Raw genomic sequence first — 19,559 nt, forward strand, 5'->3', positions numbered from 1 at the left:
CCAGGAAGAAAAAAGAGAGAAGAGTGATGAGGAAGGCATGATCAAGAAACTGAAATGAGGAATGGGTTGGAAACTGGCAAGAAGATTAAGAAAAGATGAGCATTGGGATATAGAGGATGGACGATAAGTTCTGAAGGGCAGAAAGTAGCCGATAAACTCCAGAGGAGGAAAAAAGAGGATTAGGATCGGAAGAAGGAAGGCAGAGTAGAGGCATGATCCAAGCTCCAAACTCTTCCTTTGTTGGAGTTTATGGTTGGAACAGCTGATTATCGTCACTGGGCAGGATCATTAGTATGATTAATTGAAGGCTAAGGAAACTTGTTAGCTCATCGGAGTCTTTGAGAGAGTGAACAGGGAGGGTGGAGGCGGTGGACGGGACTCAAAGTGGAATAACACTGCTTTAATCCTTTAGTAAAGATACACGTCAAGTGGTAGTCATTGTCATAGCATAGATCTCATTATGCATTAATTATCATACAAGGCAATGGTTCTTATTAATGATCACCAGCTGCATCGAGCAGGACTTTCATTTCTGTAATGTGACTTATGAAACCCAATTAACCAATCAGGTTGTTTACAAGACGAACATGTCAACTGAAATTGTTAATTACCAGCGATTATTCTTTTGTCTCTTATTTCAGCAGAACATGCTGAACTGTTTGACGCTGAGGGCAGCTTAACAATGAACACTAACAAGTGCCTTGATTTTTTGTTTTGTCTCAAGCATTTCCTGCTCCTACCCTGATCAGAGTTGCCAGGTTGGAAGTTTGTATGCTCTGTTTTGCAGATTAAAAAAAAAGAAAAGTGAGACTAAAGAAGTTTATCTATTTCATTTTCATATAATGTTTTACAAGTTTTGAATGGGACAAATAAGCTTTATTATTATTATTATTATTATTATTATTACAATTAATAATAATAAATAGTGACAGTGGGCTATCTGTTATTTGAGCTTTAAAACACGTGCCACTTAAGCTGGTAAAAAGTGATGCAGAGACATTCATTGTTTGCGAACCTGGATTTTGTGTGACAGTAGCTATTTTAATGTCCCTTTAACAATGTTGGCTTGGTACACCAAAAAGTCCTATTCTTTAGTAAGCATCCAGTGCTTGTAAAATGACACCAGTGTAATTGTTATGTTCCTATGGATATGCTCTTAATGGATACACTGGCCTAATGAAACGGCAAGCTAATATTGTAGGCATTGTGGTAGACTGAGAATTACCTTTGGGTTGAAAAAATATAAAAACATGTCTTAAATGGTCATTAAACAATTAATTGTACATCACTTTATCTTAGTTTGTCTCCTGTTAGGCATAGACTCCATTACTTGTTCATTGGGGTATGTATTTAATCATTAAGATATCATTTTATATCACAACAAATCACTTAAAATTGGCTACATTTTGTATTTTGGTACCCTGAGTTAAATTTTCATTTGCATTTAGCTCCCTTGCTACCAGATGCTAACTTGGTACCTGGAAACAATTGAAAACTTTACCCATACCATAACATTGCTACAAGATGTTGAACACTGTATGATATCTTAAATGTTGGCTAAACTCAATAAAAGCATCCATTAGTGGCACACTGCTGCATTGCTAGCTAGCCTGTTATGTTAGTTTATTAGCAGCTCGCGATGCAGCCAAGAAAACTACAATAACCAGAGATCTGTCAGAGGTACGTTAGGCCTAATCTAAAGATAGCATTATTACTTTCATGATCAATCTACATGAATTAAGTGATTTTGTACTTATATTGGCATTTTGTAGTGGTGCAGATTGATTATTAGCCTATTAATAAACTACTACGACTACTGTACTACTACTACTACTTCACTGTATTGATTCTGTAGTACTGCTTATATAATAATTTATCCACTGCTATAAAAATGTTATTGTGTAAAAAGTTTCATGCTTTTTACACAGCTATGCGTCCACAACTCCTCAACTGTCCTATTTCCTTTTTAAAGTAGAAAGTCATTGTCATTACTTGTGCATTGTAATATAAATCCACTTATTCCGATGAAGGAAAAAATCCAACATATATTGGTCCTTATAACATTTTGTTCTCCCTTTGTCATTTAGAATAGCAAATTAGTAGTTGAGATGCATATGGCTAAAAAAAAAACCTAGTGAAAAGCCTAAATATAGTCATACCGTCGAATAGTGTTTGTCGTTCTTGTCCACAAATATTAGCTCACAGCTTATATAATGGTGAGTCAAACCAGATAAGAAATGGATCTCTGAAAATGGCCTAATTTGTGTGTGACTCAAAGTGGAGCAGCTCTATTTATCAGGGCTATGTGTCCAATTATCCTCTGATTAATAGGCATTCATTTCACAGAGTACATGACGGTGCAACCACAATCCAATTACTGAGTGAAACAGGGAAATGAAACGAACCAAAGAGTTAGATTTAGTCAGTAAAAACTATTTCATCATCTGTGCTTGATGAGCATGGGAGGGTGAAAACAGAAGCAGGAATGAGATGTTTAATATGGAGGTAGAAGATGCACAGCGCCGCTCCACTCACCACAATATCCCAGTGCCATTGGTAGTTTGTCAACACATTTTTCTGCCTTTACGTTTTTTTTGTTGTGGCTCATACGGCTACAGTATGTGGTACATAAGATAAGTAATGCAAGCGGGAGCTGGGCTGCACCTGAGCAGAATGGTAGGGAGACCGTATCAGCTTTGTACTGGGAATAGTGGATTTACACATCAAAGACCAACTTATTACTGAAACTCACTCCCAAAATGAGTTCTGTTGTATTCAACAAAATTAATCTGCAGCTTCTCTTGAGACTGGTCTGTTTTTTGTGTGTGAGTGATTGCTAACACACACTCAGTCTAAAGGGTCATCTTCCCTATTTTGGACTTCCCGGCATGCGTCTCATTTCCTTTTGAGCATAGATAATGGTGCTTGATGAAACATCAAGCTCTGGGGTTAGAGATTAGGAGGAGACCCAGTGGACGTCATGACAAATTGCATTCAGGAAGAGAGAGAGATGTTGTCGGAGTCACTTTGTGCTGCCAACTTCTAGGTCACCAGCATCAGCATGGGAAGTTATCTCTTTTCTATTCTTGTTGGAAAACGGCATTCTCAATTTTTCTTCAACCAAATCATTCTTCAACTAAACTGTGGAGCTTTCACAAAAATGCTACGTGTTGAAGTACATTGTTTTGAAGGCAGCCAGTAGGGCAGCGATGACGAACGGTTAGTTTGCTTTTAGAGGCTTCCTCGTTTACTTCTTGTTTTGCTTTTTTGGCGGACACAGTAATCATTACTTTTTAGGTAAAATCCTAAAAATGCTCTACAAGTATCTCTTTTTAAACATTACACCATGTAATACTGTTATTACAGCATCATGTAATGCTGTAGAAACTGTAGATATACTAGATTGTAACTGAATACCTCATTCACTAGATCTCTTTCCATTTAAGCTTCTGCTGCTCTGAGGTCATCATTTATTTGCCAACCGTCTGTATCAGGTTTCTAATGAAACAGTGAATAGCGATGATTGGGGGGCGTACTAACACATATCTCTGCTTACGAGCTCATCTATATCGATAACTTTGTGAAGGACGACTCAACAAAGAAGCCAAGACAGAAAAATAATAGCAAACCCATAACATAATATGTCTATGAGTTCAAATTGTTCAGAGTCACATTGTGTTTTAGAAATAAAACATGTTTAGTCTTTTAAATTGTTTACTTTTACTGTAGAGTTTCATACAGCTCAGCTACAGTCAGGGTCTTAACTACAATATTTAACAAACGGTAATATAATATGCTTTGCTTCAAATGTATTGTCTTTTTCTATTCAAAACCGTTATGTTTTGCACAGATTTACTCAGTCTTTCAGACACATTACCCTCACAAGTAACATCTTCATTACCACAAATGACCACGCTAATGTTAAACAAGCAAAGGAAGTTGTCTTCTGTCATTTGGATGAGAAATGTCTGTAGATTCCATTTATCAGTCACAGATGCCTGTATGAAATAGAACTGTCAGTAATGTGGTTACAGTTTAGTGGAGCTAGGTGTAGCAGTTAGCATGCTCTACTAAGCTAGCTAGGCCAGGCTCCAGCAACTTCTGTAAGATGAAGACACGTTATGACAAACATTTGGTTGCTACAAGGGTTATGGTTACAGTTAGAGTTTGGCATTTGATAACTATAATACAATGGAAGCTTTTCTAATAAGGGGTTAGAGTCTAGGTTCCCTGAGTGGGGTATGGGTACCCCCAGGGGTACGTTCATTATCATAGTGGGTACGTGAATAAAAATTAAAAGTAGCATGACATCATTGTAAATTCTGTACCATTTGTTCTTTCTTTGCCTTGTTTGATTTATTTTTTTATTACTATTATTATTTTTTTTTTTTCCTCATTGTGAGATACACTGCTGTTGTGTTCATGTTCATTCAAAAATTAAATCAAATCAAATATAAATAGAGCAGCAGTCAGGAGCCTCCATGCATTACCACAAATGACACATTGGCCTTTGTAAGACTACCCTCTAATAATAATATAATCGTAAACATTATTCATATATCACTTTTCAAAACACATGTTACAAAGTGCTTTCCAAAGAAAAAAGATAGAACAGAAACATAAAAATAGGTTAGAAGTTACTTCTACTTTGGTGACAGAGAAACAAAATCTTATCAAAAAAGCACAAATATGACTAGAGCAACACTGCTTTGCACTAACCAAATGTGCTATCAAGATTTTGATGCCCTTTGCCACCACATACTTGTGTTAAAGTGGATTTTCAGCTTTGTCAAACATGAAAACAAAATACAGAACAAGACTTTTCATGAAAATGATTTAAGACTCAGGCTCTTTCAAATTCAGCCAAACATTTCTGATTTATTTGAATCCTAAAGTTGTTGCGAATTGTATTTCACAGTTTTAGGGTTATGTTGTGTTACTGTTATATGTTCAATCAACAAACATTTGGTAGATTTCATTTACAAAAAAATTCAATGTTTCTCACTGAAAATGCCAGTAGGCTAACACAATTGAGTGATAATTCTGAATAAGATGTTTTATTGATTATTATTCTTTTTTTATTATATATTATTCCTCAACAGGATAGGTAAAATTCACAGTCAAATTTCACTGTAGGGCTACATTGTTTATGACATTACATTGTTGTGTTTTTTTAAGTGTGCAGGAGTAGGGGGTACATGGCTTCAGGTTAGATGTGTGAAGGGGTACATGACTGTGACAAGTTTGGGAACCACTGGGTTAGGGTTATGTTGGGATGATCTTGTCATGGATTTGAACAGGACATTGTAGGTGTAGAAAAATGAGATGAGATTTTAATCATGTGTTTAAAAAGGAAAAGAGCCCAACAGTGGGTGAGTGGAGGGTTTTAAAACTAATTTACCCTGTGGGGAATAGAATTTGCTCATAGAGCAGAAACAGTGGGAGTGCTCTCCTTTAATGGGTTGGCCCTTACAACTTAATGAATGCTGATTGATTGGCAAACTCCACCATTACTGTGTTAAGGCCAACCCAGTCCTCAGGGGAACACTGTTTTAGAGGTTTTGTGTTCCTGTTGTATTATGCATTATCAGCTCAGGTAAAGATAAAGGATGAGAACTCTCCTTGTTAAACAGATATGTTAAGGTATGAGAACTGGATAAAAATGATTTACCAGGTCTCATTGTGTGAATTAGTGATGTTTAATAACTTCATAAAAAGAGTCTCTCAGTCCGTGGCTGGAGAGCTGGACAGCTCTGATTGAGTTGCAAGTCCTAAAATTAAATTAAGGCTCTTGATCTATTCATCATCTTACCTGGCATTTATCTGCTCAGCCATCCTTTACACAAAACACACACAAAGGTAGGAACCTAAAGACATTTACAGACACACACACATTGGCTCTCATTTATCAACCGTTCGTACGTTCAGATCTGAGCGCACGACGTGCGTTCGACCAAATTCACGAAAGCTTGGGTATTTACAGTATCAATTCTGGCGTGATATTATGCTACGATCAGACCTCACGTCAGGTCTGACCTTGTGTACGCAAATCTGAGTGTGTGGATTTGTGGTTCAGCAAAGGAAAATCGGACTGAATTCGAAAAAGTATTAAACAAGCCTCAGCCGTCATTTAAACATAAGCAGACACACTCTGAGAACAGATCAAAACGGATGATTAAAACAAGCCTGACTCTAGCCAACCTGACTCTTTTACTTTTCTTAACCAAAATGTAAAGAATTGTCTTTATCAAATAGCAAGGATTTACGCTTTTAGGCTGTGGGTGAGTAAAATTTAATTTAGGCATTGGTTAAGTCAGTTATTGAGAATTTAATTAAAACCTCAGCCTGAGCCCGCTCTGCTACTGACACGCTGTCAGTGCTTTTGTTATTCTTTTTTATATTTTTTTTTTTTTACTTTGCAAGATACATACAAGACAATGAGGAAGACAACAGTGCAATATTCCAACAAGACACCTGAAACGACATTAGAAATATCTAAAAATTACAAACCCTTCACTTTACAATAACGTGTGTATGTGTAAAATAACTGGGAGAGGGTGGGAGAAGAAGAAAAGAAGAGAAAAACAATAATAATAATAAATGATAACTGAGTTTGTCAATAATTTTTGGATGAGAAAAAAAGGGGGGAAAAACAGTTAAAGATAACTAAAGGAACAGTGAAGGCCATACATAAATGTAATGGAATTAGTTCATAAATAAAATCAAATACCGTTATTGTCTTTCACAGAGCATTTAGAATGAGCTCCTTAAATTCCAGTTTTCACACTACCAAAAAGCACATCTTTGTTTTTCTTCACCTCAGCTGTGAGAATCTTGATTTTCATCCCAGAAGCGTTAATTTCCTTGCCAGTGTTTGTTTGACCTCAGTGGGCGGGGCCTCCGAACCAGGAATATTTGAGGGCGTAACATATTAATGACGATCAAATTCAGTCAACACCTGATCATTTGTACGCTGGTGTTGGTCAAATAGGAATGTTTTATAAATCCCACAATGTGTACTCAGATTTACACCCGTTTTCACGCAAGGTTGATAAATGAGGACCATTGTGTGTTTCCTCAGGATACACTGAGTATCAGGTGGAGCCTGCTGTGTATGTCAGGAAGCATAAGGCTGTCTATCACTGACTGATAACTGCACATTGTTTCACTGCTGCCGAGGAACAAGGAACAATTTATTAAGATACAGTATGTACGTTAAAGATATATTTTCCTTTGATTAAGATCTGAAAATACTCAGTGAATCTTGATGTTCTCCATCCCCGCATGTTATAACCTGAGCGGCCTTGCATAATCTGTCTCTCCTTGTCGTCTCCTCTCCTCTTTCTGGTAAACAGCAGCATCCACATGACACAGTCATTCTCCCTCAGAGCACATTTGCTTTCTCTATGAGCCATGCTCAATAGCACACTGGAGAACAACCCACCTTGTAACCCCTCCAGGGACTCTCGGTTTAAGATTAGCAGCATTTTTTGAATGAAGAACGAGGGATAAAGGAAAATAAAAAGAGTTACAGCAGAAGAAAGATACAAATAGGTGAAAAGCAATAGATTTATATAGGGGGGAGATGTCGTCTAAGTGTTTTCAGTATATTGGACTCAAAGTGTGTCAGGCCAGGCGTCCTCTCTGCATCCTCAGCTGCCTTCAGATCCTCTGCTCTCATCGTGGTACAGTCAAGTCAGGAATACTAGTTAATTGTAATTAGTTCCAGCCTAAGCAGAACTAGTGCTGTTCTGCTCCTCTAATGAAGCAGGGCTGCTGTGTTGTGTAATCTGTAGTATTGATGGCTGTTGGCAGGCAGGGGATGAAGGACAGAGCACGGAGACAGTACAACACTGACACCCTGTGGTCATGATTGGTATAACAATTTGTTGGTAAATCTTTACAAATCTGCTTTAAATGTAAAAAGGAAGAACATTTATGAAACAGGTTGTGTTACTTTGTAGTATTATTATTTTTGTTAACCTAGAAGGAGAAACCCTTCCCTGTAGGGTTGAGACGATACACTGAGGTTACAATACAATTGATGATAATGATGCGATATAGGTATAGTATTTTTGGAATAGAAGAATATAAAGTTGCAAAAAACAACTATGCTTTCATTTGACCTTAACTATGGACTGTAGATATTACCTTTTCAACTCAATTGAATATATAAAATGAAAACAAACCACAAAAATCTAATGTTTTTCCCTAATTCCAATAGTTTTCATCTGATGAATTCGTGTGTCATCTTTCAATTCAGTTCACTTTTGTTTATATAGTATATAACATGTAAGTTTACTCTTTTTAGTCATAATAACTACTTTTATTTTATTTTTTCAAACTGTTTTTCTTGCTACTTAGTTTTTTTTTTTTTTAAATAATGAAAAAATATTTTTGAGAACTAATGAATATTACAGTTTAGAGGAAAAACACGCACATTGACGGCTCTAAACCAGCGTGCTGGATCAAAAAACAGTACAGTGAAAAAAGTAATAGATCCGCACAATTGTGACGCTCACCAAAATTCAACAGATTGTTGAAGGACTAAGGCTCAAAGCCTTACTTCTGCCATTGAGCAATACATATTGGTGAGCATCACAGTTGTGTGGATCTATCACTTTTTTTCAACTAATGAATATTACACATAGAAAGTTTGGAATACAAGACAGTTTCATATTACAATGAAGCCATTCTAATGTTGAATGTTTCCAAAACAACGGGCAGGGCACACAGGTGTTGCTATTTATGATCTATAACTCTGATCAGCAAGTACATGAAATAGATTAGATGAAACTGGATTATAATCACCACTTCATTATTATTTTAATAATAAATCCCAAACTTTGCATGGAAAGTGTTGTACATCTGCAGAGGTTATAAATGACGACCCAGGTTCCTAAATGCAACGACTAGAGGAGACACAGAGTCAAGCTACAATGGCCTCATGTAAAGGTTTTTAATATTCGCGAGTGGTGAAATAGCCCCAGACTGGGGGTCCAAAATAAAAATGAAGAAGTCCCATAAAGAAAAATTGTTTTATATCCTAAGAAAGTGTAAACAATTGGTAAAAATGTCAGAATTTTTTTAGACTGAAGTGCGTGGGATGTCCTGAATATTTGTTGAAATTTTTAGCTCCGGCAGTGTAGGTTTGGAACTGTTTCGGCCCTCAAACCAAAATAGTTGCAGACCACTAAATTACAAAAAATGATGATTGCTGAATTAACAAGCTGCTTAACATTAACACTATGTTTTAATTTTATTAAGACATAAACTGAAGCTAAATTAAAATAGACTGTCAGAATGACCTGAGTGTGTCACCTAAATAATGATGGTCAATCACTGAAACACCTTTTCATACCCTATCACCTACAGATGAATTGTTTTACCGTATCAGTAGCACATTGAGTGTGCCGTGGAGGAACATTAAACTAGTATGTGATTTTTATAATAGTAGCTGCTGCTCTTAAAGCACTTTGCTTTTAAAGGCTGTTGAGCCTGGTGTAATAGTCCATGTTTAAATGTTCCATGCTCATGCTAATAGTTGGTGTTTTGTGTGTGTGTGTGTGTGAGCGGGCTCAGGTAACAGAGGCCCTGCATATGAAGTTGAATGGTAATGAGGAGGAGGAGGAGGGGGAAGGGGGGTTGAAGAGTGAGTGTGTGTGTGTGTGGGGGGGTCTTATCGCTACAGGTCCAAATTCCGACAGTGAATTGCGCAGTTGTAACAAAAGTAACAGAGCGTCCATTCAGCCTGCACTAATCCAGATGGGAAAGTCAAACAGCAGAAAGTCCACGGCACAAACTCATTTCATCACTTTATTAATTTAGATATTGCCTGTGCGCTCCTGTGGGGAGGGGGGAGGGGGGAGGAGCCCGTCTGAAATGACCAACATCGGTGAGGCGTTTTGCTCTACATGGTCCCCCCCCCACTTCGTCTTCTCCCGTTATCTCTTTAATTCATCCCACCAATCTTGGCTGTCTTTACCCACTAAATTTCCCTTTGACACGCATGCATTGCTTCGCATAATCCTCACTCGGGGGCAGAATTAAAAATGTAAAAAAAAAAAAAAAAAAAAAAGAAAGGAGCACGAATAGGACAGGTGGCTGGAGAATCCTTGAAATAATGTTCCACACCAGACCCAGGAATGATTTGTCCAGATTTGAACTGGGGCGGCTGATAGTGAAACAAGTGTTTTATTTCTGGAAGCAAAAAGGTAAAAATGGGTGACAGGTGGAAAATGTGCAGTGAGAATTCCCCTTAGACCCAGGTCGAAGAGCCACAGCTAAATTGTGGCACAAGAATTACTGCAGGGTGGAAAAGTGTAGAAAGGAGGATGAAAATGTCAAAATGTCACTTTGGAGGTAGAAACTTTCTGCTTGCTATGGACTGAAAATAACAAGCCTGTGGATGGGATCTTTAACTGGAATTTTTGATAATGGTGGCTTTCCCTGTAGCACAGTAGGGCCAAACAACTGCTCTGATGGAGGAGAAGTACTAAATGATGGTGACCTTACATTCATCTTCCTCTCCTGCTTTCTATATGTGTGTTTATAGTTTCTCATCTCAGAAGCTGCCTGTTTATAGACTCTGGGTGTGAGGAAACAGCTCTGACTTTGTGTGTGGAATTAACAGAAACGTTCAGTTTGTTCATAATGAATGTCTGTAAAATGAATACAAAATGTATAAGAAGTGTGTATGATTATAGAAACATTGAGCAAGTATCTGACAACAAATTCTTCATTACATATGTTCAATCAAAGCTGTCTAAAAGTGTTTCTATTCTCTGTAAAATTATGCACATTGTGGATGATAAACAACACATACAAAAGTTCATTAGATCATTTAACTGTGCTACAACTATGAAGAGCTATTAGAATTATTCATAATACCAAATATCATGATCATAACAATCCTTTTTATTTTGATTTTATTTTACTTTGCAAAAAGATCTTGACAAATGAAATGACTAAAGTTGAACAAACTCGTACAGTATTCCAAATCATTTTTAAAAACATTGCTCAGAAATCAGGACGGGGGAGACAATTTCAGAGGAAAATCTCATTTAAAAGTTCTAGGAAAACATGTATTTTCATATGCGGAACTGTTAGAATGATCAACACCAAACATCTACAAATATATGAGTCAAAACCCAGACCAAAGTAATGCAATATGAACAGAACTATTTTGTTCTTTTATGTGATATAATTAAGGCTGGTGGCCTATTCTATATTAATATGTATTTTTTGCGTGTGTTTATATATAGGCTTCTATAATAAAACAATTTAATATATAATAATAATATATAAGTATTTTTTCGTTTTTTTTCTTCTTTGATATCCTTCTGTTTATATTATTGATTGACTCCAGGCAACTATTTCGTCTGTTCTGTTTTGTGTTATAAATTTAAAATTAAAATAACTAAAAAGAAAACATCAACAAAAAAAAACACCTAATACGATCTATTCATTGATTGTAGTTTTATAGGCAACATTTAAATGTTTTGCAGACATTACAACATTACCAGTTAACGGTTTCAATCAGACCAAGACGTATGATTGGATTTCATTTAATACATTTATTAAAGAAACGATTAATCAGGATCACGGTACATAAACTGCGTCAGAACCAAAGGAGCATTGAGTCTAATGTACTAACAACACTTTATTTACGTTCCTTTGTATGATCTCGGCCTGTTCTACACATTCCCTGTGTCTCACCGCTCCATCAAACTGCTGATCATTCAGTCCTGCACAATAACGTTCTTCTTGTTTTTCTAATGAGGTCATAAAAGCTCAGATCAGACCATGACAGAAGCCTCTGTCTCAGTAACGTGCCCTGGATGTTAGTGCAGCAGCAGCAGCAGCAGTGAACACTATTGATTGGGCTCCATGGGATGAGAGCCACCAATTCACAGCACCAGTGGGCCGAGACCGATTGGACCTCCTGAGTTACAAAATCCCACTGCTCTTCTTCTCCATCTGCCTCAAAAAGAGCGTTTCTCATTCCTCAGGCAAATGGATTAATATTTATAGTTGGAGAAAGACTTCACGACAGCAAAGACGACTTTGATTGTGTTGCATGGAGTGTACTCAGAACTTTAGTATGTGCTTTGTTTTCAAATGATGGCATTTAGAGATCAATAATTAAACCTGGTGTCAGAGTGGGATGTATAATCAGGAATAAGACCTCACATGTCCTCCATGGCAGAGGTAATCACTCACACATTTATGTATACAAACAGGGACATCAAATTCTGTCAAAATTAAAGCACAGACGCTCTTCATAGATTGGGTGATTTTCAAAAACAATAGCAGCTTAAATAAGAACAAGTTGTCATATCTATTTGATTTGTTTTATAATTATTATTATCAGCCACAAATCTGTTCCATTAAGACTAGAAAAAAATGAAATAAGAGCAGCAAACCTCCACCAAGCACCAAATCTCCTCTTTGCACTGTTCAATTTTCTGGATCATTCACACTTTAAAGGCCATGATCAAAGTCCTATCCCCATTAATAACAATACAGTAGGTCCAAATTTTCTTGGAAAATCTCGATGAAATGCGCAATCCAGATCTGATCCGGATAGACCCTGAAACTATGTGGGGTTATTGAGGAACCAACATAACCGAGCCAAAAAATGTGTCAAGATCGGTCAATTATGAACTATGATATACATTTTTGAAACTTTGCCAATATTTTAAATTTTTAATGCTGATCTAGAATCAGTACTATTATCTTGGTCTCCTACTGAACAGAATCTTCCATGACATGAGGTCTATCGTTCATTAAAATGTTGTCAAATCTAGTTCCATGTAATCCTGCTAACAGGAAAATAAATAAATAAACAAAAACAAATAAATATACAATGGTAAGAATATTACCGCCTTGGTGAAGGTGATCATGCAAATTAAAAAAAACTATATATTAGCAACTGTGACCATCTGTTATAGTTGAGAGTTACTTGTTGGAGTTGTGTTGAAGAATTATTTCCCTGTGGGAACAGTCATGGTTCCCAGCAAGATTTATACTCAAGCACTGAGTTATGATTTCAGGTTGATAATATTAGCAACGTTTATTATTAGGAAAAAGCTTAAAACTCACCAGAAACCACTTGGATGCTGAAAATGACATCATCACTGCTTTTCCGGTTTATTCCTCCTAAACAGGGACAGGAAGAATCATCTTTTTTAAAAGTTTATATTAGAAAACAAAACCAGATTAAAATGTAACTGCTAACCTGTTTCTTTCAGGTATGGAAAGGCGCTGCCGTCGCTCCAAGCTCTGCAGTTTTCAGCTGCCACTGGGCTGAGCCGCATGCTCATCATACTGGGAGCAATGGAAACCATCATCACCGGTGAGGATGTTTCAGAGGAAGTCATGCAGCGGCAGGTAAACACACAGACACACGTTGGTTAAAATCCTGTTTATGTTGCTTGGAATGGTTAATTCCAGTTAGTGTGAGTGAGTCCAGTGTTTATTTTCTGATGAACTTACCCTCAGTGAAAGGAAAAGTTTAGCTGTCCTCCATGTAGCCACAGGATGGAGCTAGTGTGAGAAGGATCACATGTAGAAGCGTTTTCCCTCCACACTATCACACACTGGGACTGTGGTAGATATGACACCTCACGTCACTTTTAGAATAAATGAAAATGGAGCTGCTTTTCCTGGAGCTCGTCGACGCTCTGTATCAGGTGACGGCCCTTTGACAGGTCATAGGTGCTCGGGAGAGAAAAGCTGTTAATATTAAGCTTTTTTTTTCTCAATCCGTGTGTTGCTGCAGATGAGTTTTCTTTCTTTGTCATCATCCAGACTGGAAACACACATGTGGCTCTGACACTTGTAGTCCTGTTGTCACCTTTTTTTGTGCCTTTTATTGAAATCATCAGGCACAGGCAGAGCAGCTGTAATGGATCCTGATGGTGGAACAACAAGCAATATCTTAAGGAACACGAGCCAACGCTTTTTTGACACTGACGCCTCATTTTAGCCAGGAAGTCTGTGGTTTCCTGTTGGGGTTGGGTGCATGAGGGACATGAAACATTTCCTAACCTGCGTGTAGCATCATCAGCAGCAGCTTGGTTCTCCTCCTGTCCTGTGCTGATTGCGAACAGTTCGTTAAGAGGCCGTGTTGGGTGCTGCCAGCCTCCCACGACGTGATGGGAGCAGTGATGATGGACCTGTTTCAGCTTTTCAAGTATTACAGTTGTTGCCAAGGAGATAAGAACATCATTGTGCTTGAATTCTCCAAGGGAGAGGAAAAGGTTTTGTCGACACACGTACGCACGCACACACACATACTGCACCAACTTCAATAGAGCATACAGTCCATTACTCCAGGGCATGTTCTGTAACCAGTGCTTAATTGAACGGTTGCAGAATTGTTTGCTGCAAAGTTAACAGCAGTTATCAGTGGATGAAAGAGATGGGTAGAGGAACAAGAGACACATTTCAGGTGTGATGTCAGCGTTTCTGCTGCACTGGGAGAATTTGGCCTTTTCTGCATTCGTGAAGATGTGAGAGAGAAGCTTCTCTGGGATGGAACTCGATGGAATGTTTGCATTGGAACACATTCAGCCACACAAACTGACCTCCTTCTACAACACAGTCCCCACGGGCCCCAGGTAGCCCACATGGACCATGTGGGGGGCCCTCAGGAGTCACCAATGAGCTCCATCTAAAATCTGATTTACTTTCCAGGATTCAAACTCACAAAGACAAATACAGATGTAGTTATTACTTAGTAAAGTTAAATACTGCTGCACGTGATAAAGTTTTAATATTAAATGATGCAGATTTGGTGTATGGGTAGTGACATGTTATATATAATAATGTAAGAAATATGTTTTTTAAAACACAAGGCAGATTTGACACATTTCACATTTTTTACAATTAGTTAATAGTTGTTTGTCACTAGTAAAATAGCAACCTAGGGATTTTCTATGAAATGTAGAAAATGAAACAATTGAATAAATGAGGAGAGATAAAATGTTGAAACTTAAACATTTCCTACCTTTTTAAGTGCCTGCTAGCCTTCCTTACCATCTTACCCTCTAAGTAAAGTAAAACCTTGGAAATGTAGTAAGAAGCTTTTTTCTAACTGGTAGCCCTTCGGACTATACAGCACCTATGAAGTAGCTCACAGTTTCAGAAAGGTTGGTGTACAGTGTCCAGGTAAAGCTTTCCAGCAGGGGTGTCAAACTCATTTTAGTTCAGGGGCCAAAATACGAAAGTGTTTGATCGTAAGTGGGTCGCAGATTTTAGGTGGGAAAACGAGCAATTCCAACATTAATGTCCCCAAGTTTGTACTTTACACGTCATATAAATCATACAGAAAGCATGTAAGGCGCTAACAATATTCAAGCAATAAGTGACAGATATCAGTCCCTGCAGGATTTTCTCTTTTAAATGTGATTGATTTTTTGACCAATTTATATCTAATTTGTGGAAATTATGCGATGTAATTTCAGGAAAATTGAGTTCTTTGAACAATTTGAAATTTAAAACGACTACAGTCATGTGAAAAAGCATGGAAAAATTGAGGTCCTCCAAATATTGTAAATATTGTGGAGATTCATTGAATTTGTGTATTTAGATATCAGAGATATCTGAGCTGAATTATTTGGTAATTTGGACAATAATTTATGTTTTTCTGTCTTTCTAACTATCTCCTGTGGGCTGAATTTGATGGTCTAAAGCAGTGTTTCTCAAATGGGGGTACGTGTACCCCTAGGGGTACGCAATGGCACTACAGGGGGTACTTGATAGACAGAGCGAGAAAGAGAATGGGAAATGAACAAATATAGTGTCAGTCTTGCTCCCACCTCAGGTGAGAGATGACTGGAAATTATAAAAACTATCGAAATAAATCTATTCAGGAGCCACTAAATCAGTTTTTTTTCAACCTTGGGTTTGGGACCCTATGTGGGGCTGCCTGGAGTTTATTTGGGGTCGCCTGAAATTTCTGAAAAAATCTAACACAGCAATCTTAAACAACTGTATGTCTTTACTTTCACTTTGTGAAATATAAATCTAGTTCGAGTAAAATGCGGTAAAAAAAAATTTCTGAGCTCAAACATGATCAAAAACGATCCACAAAAAGGTTGCACTAAATATATTGTATTCTTTCCACCTTTTTACAAAATGAGATTCTTTAAAATGTGTGATCACTCATTCCTTCCATCATTATGCTCTATAGATGTTTAAAAAAATTCTAAGCAAAATGGTAGTCGGACAAAGGGGGTTCTTGGATTCAGAAATAAGACAAAGGGGAACTTGAGCCAAAAAGGTTTGAGAACCACTGATCTAAAGGGTCTGATTTGGTCCCCGGGCCTTGAGTTTGCTTTACAGTAAAAGACAAGCTGCGCTACAAACAAATGAATAATGTTTTCTGCTTCCCTCAGTCACTGTGCTGCAATGATTATAGTTTAAAGACTTGTTCCTGGAGGGCTGCAGTCTTGCAGTGTTTAGATGTTTTTCTGCTTCTATGGCCTGTAGAACCATCTAAATATTTGAGGTATTTTTGGATTACACTGCCTGGCTTTGATGAGCCGACAGCTGTACAGAAAGCAAAGCCTTGTTTTTTCCCTCTGATTTCTGTAAACGTAATAAACTCCAAAGTGTCGGTGCTGTGGGAGGTGATAAGGGAGAGAAGTCGTTTGAGGTCAGTTAGAAAGATGACACCCTGAGTCTGTGGAAGGAGGTTAATTAACTTTCCTGCCAACAGACTATTTAAATCATTTTTTGGGATTGTGCAATTAAAAGTGATATTTAACTCTATGAATGTGACTTAGTGCACGTGCACTGAGTGTAAAAATGGAGCCATTAAACAGTCCCAGAGTCAATCTGTGATGTAAACATACTGCAAGGCCAATCAAGATCTGATCTCAACATCACAGTGGATACTAAACGCAACCACTTCATTATCTGTTAAACCTGACAACGATGCATCATACTTTAGCACAGCAAGCAAAACTAATGTATGGCGTGCCTCAGGGCTCAGTCCCGGGACCCTTTGTGTTCCTTCTTAAACACTAATTTAGTAGTTTTTATTTTTTTATTGGTGATTGTTCCTGCATGAGAAGTAAGATTTACTCAGAAGGAGAAGAAGAACCTGCAGGATAACAATAGGTTCCAGGCAGCCTGGCCTCTAATTAAGAATGGCTTTTCTTACTTTAGCTGCATGTAGATAGAAAATAAAAATGTCACACTAATAGTAACTAGTTTCTCTGCTGGGATGATATGATTCTGTCCTGATTTTATTATATCGTGATACTTGGGTGCCGATTCGATTTATATTTCAATTTTGATTTATTACGATTCTACATGTTTTGCAATTCAATTGTATTGATTGTGGTGATTTGAATTTCTCTTACTATGACAAAAGTCATAGTTCCAAAAAAACAATGCACATCACAAATAAGTCAGTCCTCTAACACTAATGTAAACTGCACATAAAGCTGCACTATATGTAGCGTTAACCTCCCACGACATATGCAGACATGGTAAAAAGAAAACCAGTTTAAAAACGATATATTCTGGAGAGAAATATCAATGTTCTTTAATCTCTTAAATAAATAGAAATCGTGAATCAATATTTTTTCCACAGATAACAGTTTCACTTGGTTAATTTAAAAAAATGTGTTGTCGCAATTGTTTCGTTGTTTTGTTAAAGATTGCTTTCAGTGTCAATGTAATCACTAGTAGTCCTCCATGTCAGTATGTGGCAGTAGGTAGCGCAATAAGGCTGCAATGGTTGCAATGTGGTAAATTGCTTCATGATGTGCCTTGGCTCACAAAAAACAACATAATCAGTAAATATTTTGAATAAAGAATAAAATACAAAGACTTTCAACTTAAAGGAGTTTCTGAGAAATCTCTGTTAATGTTTGATTCTTTTGAATTGCGAAAAAATACCGAACTAGTCTTTTACTATGGTCGAGTGCTGGTGGTCATTAATATACATTAATGTATATACAGTAAGTCCCTCCTTCATTCTATAGACCCCTATACAAATGGAAACGATTGCCGAGTGCTCCCAGCCAATAGGCTTTAACTTCCTGTTTTTGAGGCTGTCAATCAAAGTGAATGTGGAACTGTGCATGGAAACAAGGCCGCACATCACAACAGCCAACAGGTAAATATGATTTTGGCTCTTACCTGACCCATAGACATATATCAATGCGACCCAATGCAACAATGTCATGTTCTGCGATGCGCATGCACAAAATTAGAGGCGTGGCTTCTGGGAGATTACAGAGGCAGTGGGAGGAAGTGAGGCTGTTTAGGGTGGGACATCGAGACGTTTCTCAGAAACTCCAGATATCAGCTTTAAGGCATTTGTTCTCTGGTATTTCTGCAGTGATTTGAAACAATGATTTGTCTCGTCCGTTTCTTCTGATTTCAGAAATACCTGCTGTGTAACCCGGCACATCAAAGCAGTGCCGTAGATGAGCATTACTTCCTGAACAAAAGTGCATCTCAAGTGAGGTACGGCAACAGAATCGATACTGGTGTTTGTATTCATTTCTGCATAGTTTTGCATGGTAAAATAAGATGCATTTTTTTTTGCTGCTTTCAAAGGGATATTACAAAGTTTAAGCCCCTCTCCAGCAGGACGTCTGTGAGCGTCCTCACCGGGGACGTCTTTGATGAGCAGATGCCAACAGACCTAAACCAAGTGAGTGTGTTTCCAGTGTGCTGCAGGGAGTGCACCATCAGTCCATCATATTATACGCTCTCTGCACCAGATGGTTTCTCGGCTTCAAAAGAGGTTTGTGAAGGAATCCTACCCATCAGCCAATCACGTTCACATAAAAGAAGCCGATCGGCGAATGATCTACAAGAAGCCATCTGCCATCAGCGCGTACCTTAGGATGCTCGTCAGCCAGAGACGATCCACGGAGCAGAGCCAGTGACGCGCCGTATTCTAGGTTTCATCTTTTCAATAAAACACGACTTTGACCTTTTCTTTTTCTCAGTAATCAGTGCAAAGCTTAATTTACCAAAAACTGCGTTTCCCTTGGATCGTTGTATGTTTAAGATAACTGGAAGGGAAATATACTTTCAAACCTTTAAAGTGTGAGATAATCACAAAATGAAACATTTCAACAGTTAACAGAAATACATATAGACATATTATGTCTTCTAACAATAAACATTCACCCTCATTTTGCTTGTGTGTAACAATGTTTCACACAATCACTCCTATGACATTGTAAAAGTAATATATTGTATTTTTAATAGATCAACAGAATCAAGTAAATGTAATTTTCTACCCTCTTGAGTCATTGAGGACTAAAATGTTAATTCTCCTGTTAGTTGCTTTTTTCTTGCATTAATAAGTACACAAACAACTCCAGCCCTGCTCAAAACAACAAACAATCTATTATTTTTTAGTACTTTCACTACCAGTTTGATACATGATGCTTCTAACAACACTACTCAATAAAAGTTACTTAAATTACAATTTAAAAAATGAAGATCAAATATATATTCTATATCAGTAGTTCTCAAACTTCCTTTCTCTTTGTCCAGCTACCACATTTTTTTCAGAAAAC

At 37.5% G+C, this 19,559-nt stretch overlaps 1 protein-coding gene across 4 annotated transcripts in view; it reads left to right on the forward strand.

The window, feature by feature from the left end:
• The window catches only part of LOC114477553 (uncharacterized), a 41,479-nt gene that overhangs the window by 18,750 nt on the left and 3,170 nt on the right, over positions 1-19,559 (forward strand). For 3 of the 4 annotated variants that reach the window (XM_028469914.1, XM_028469917.1, XM_028469916.1), the window contains 4 exons: positions 13,254-13,392; positions 18,407-18,489; positions 18,583-18,679; positions 18,750-18,969. In XM_028469914.1, the coding sequence (XP_028325715.1) occupies positions 13,254-13,392; positions 18,407-18,489; positions 18,583-18,679; positions 18,750-18,917 (487 nt within the window). In that variant the 3' untranslated portion in view covers positions 18,918-18,969. Of the gene's footprint in view, positions 1-13,253; positions 13,393-18,406; positions 18,490-18,582; positions 18,680-18,749; positions 18,970-19,559 lie in introns of those variants that run through there. The other variant, XM_028469915.1, reaches the window with a different exon arrangement.

The sequence above is a fragment of the Gouania willdenowi genome, chromosome 16 (genome assembly GCF_900634775.1).
Source record: "Gouania willdenowi chromosome 16, fGouWil2.1, whole genome shotgun sequence".
In the NCBI taxonomy this organism is placed as follows: domain Eukaryota; kingdom Metazoa; phylum Chordata; class Actinopteri; order Blenniiformes; family Gobiesocidae; genus Gouania; species Gouania willdenowi.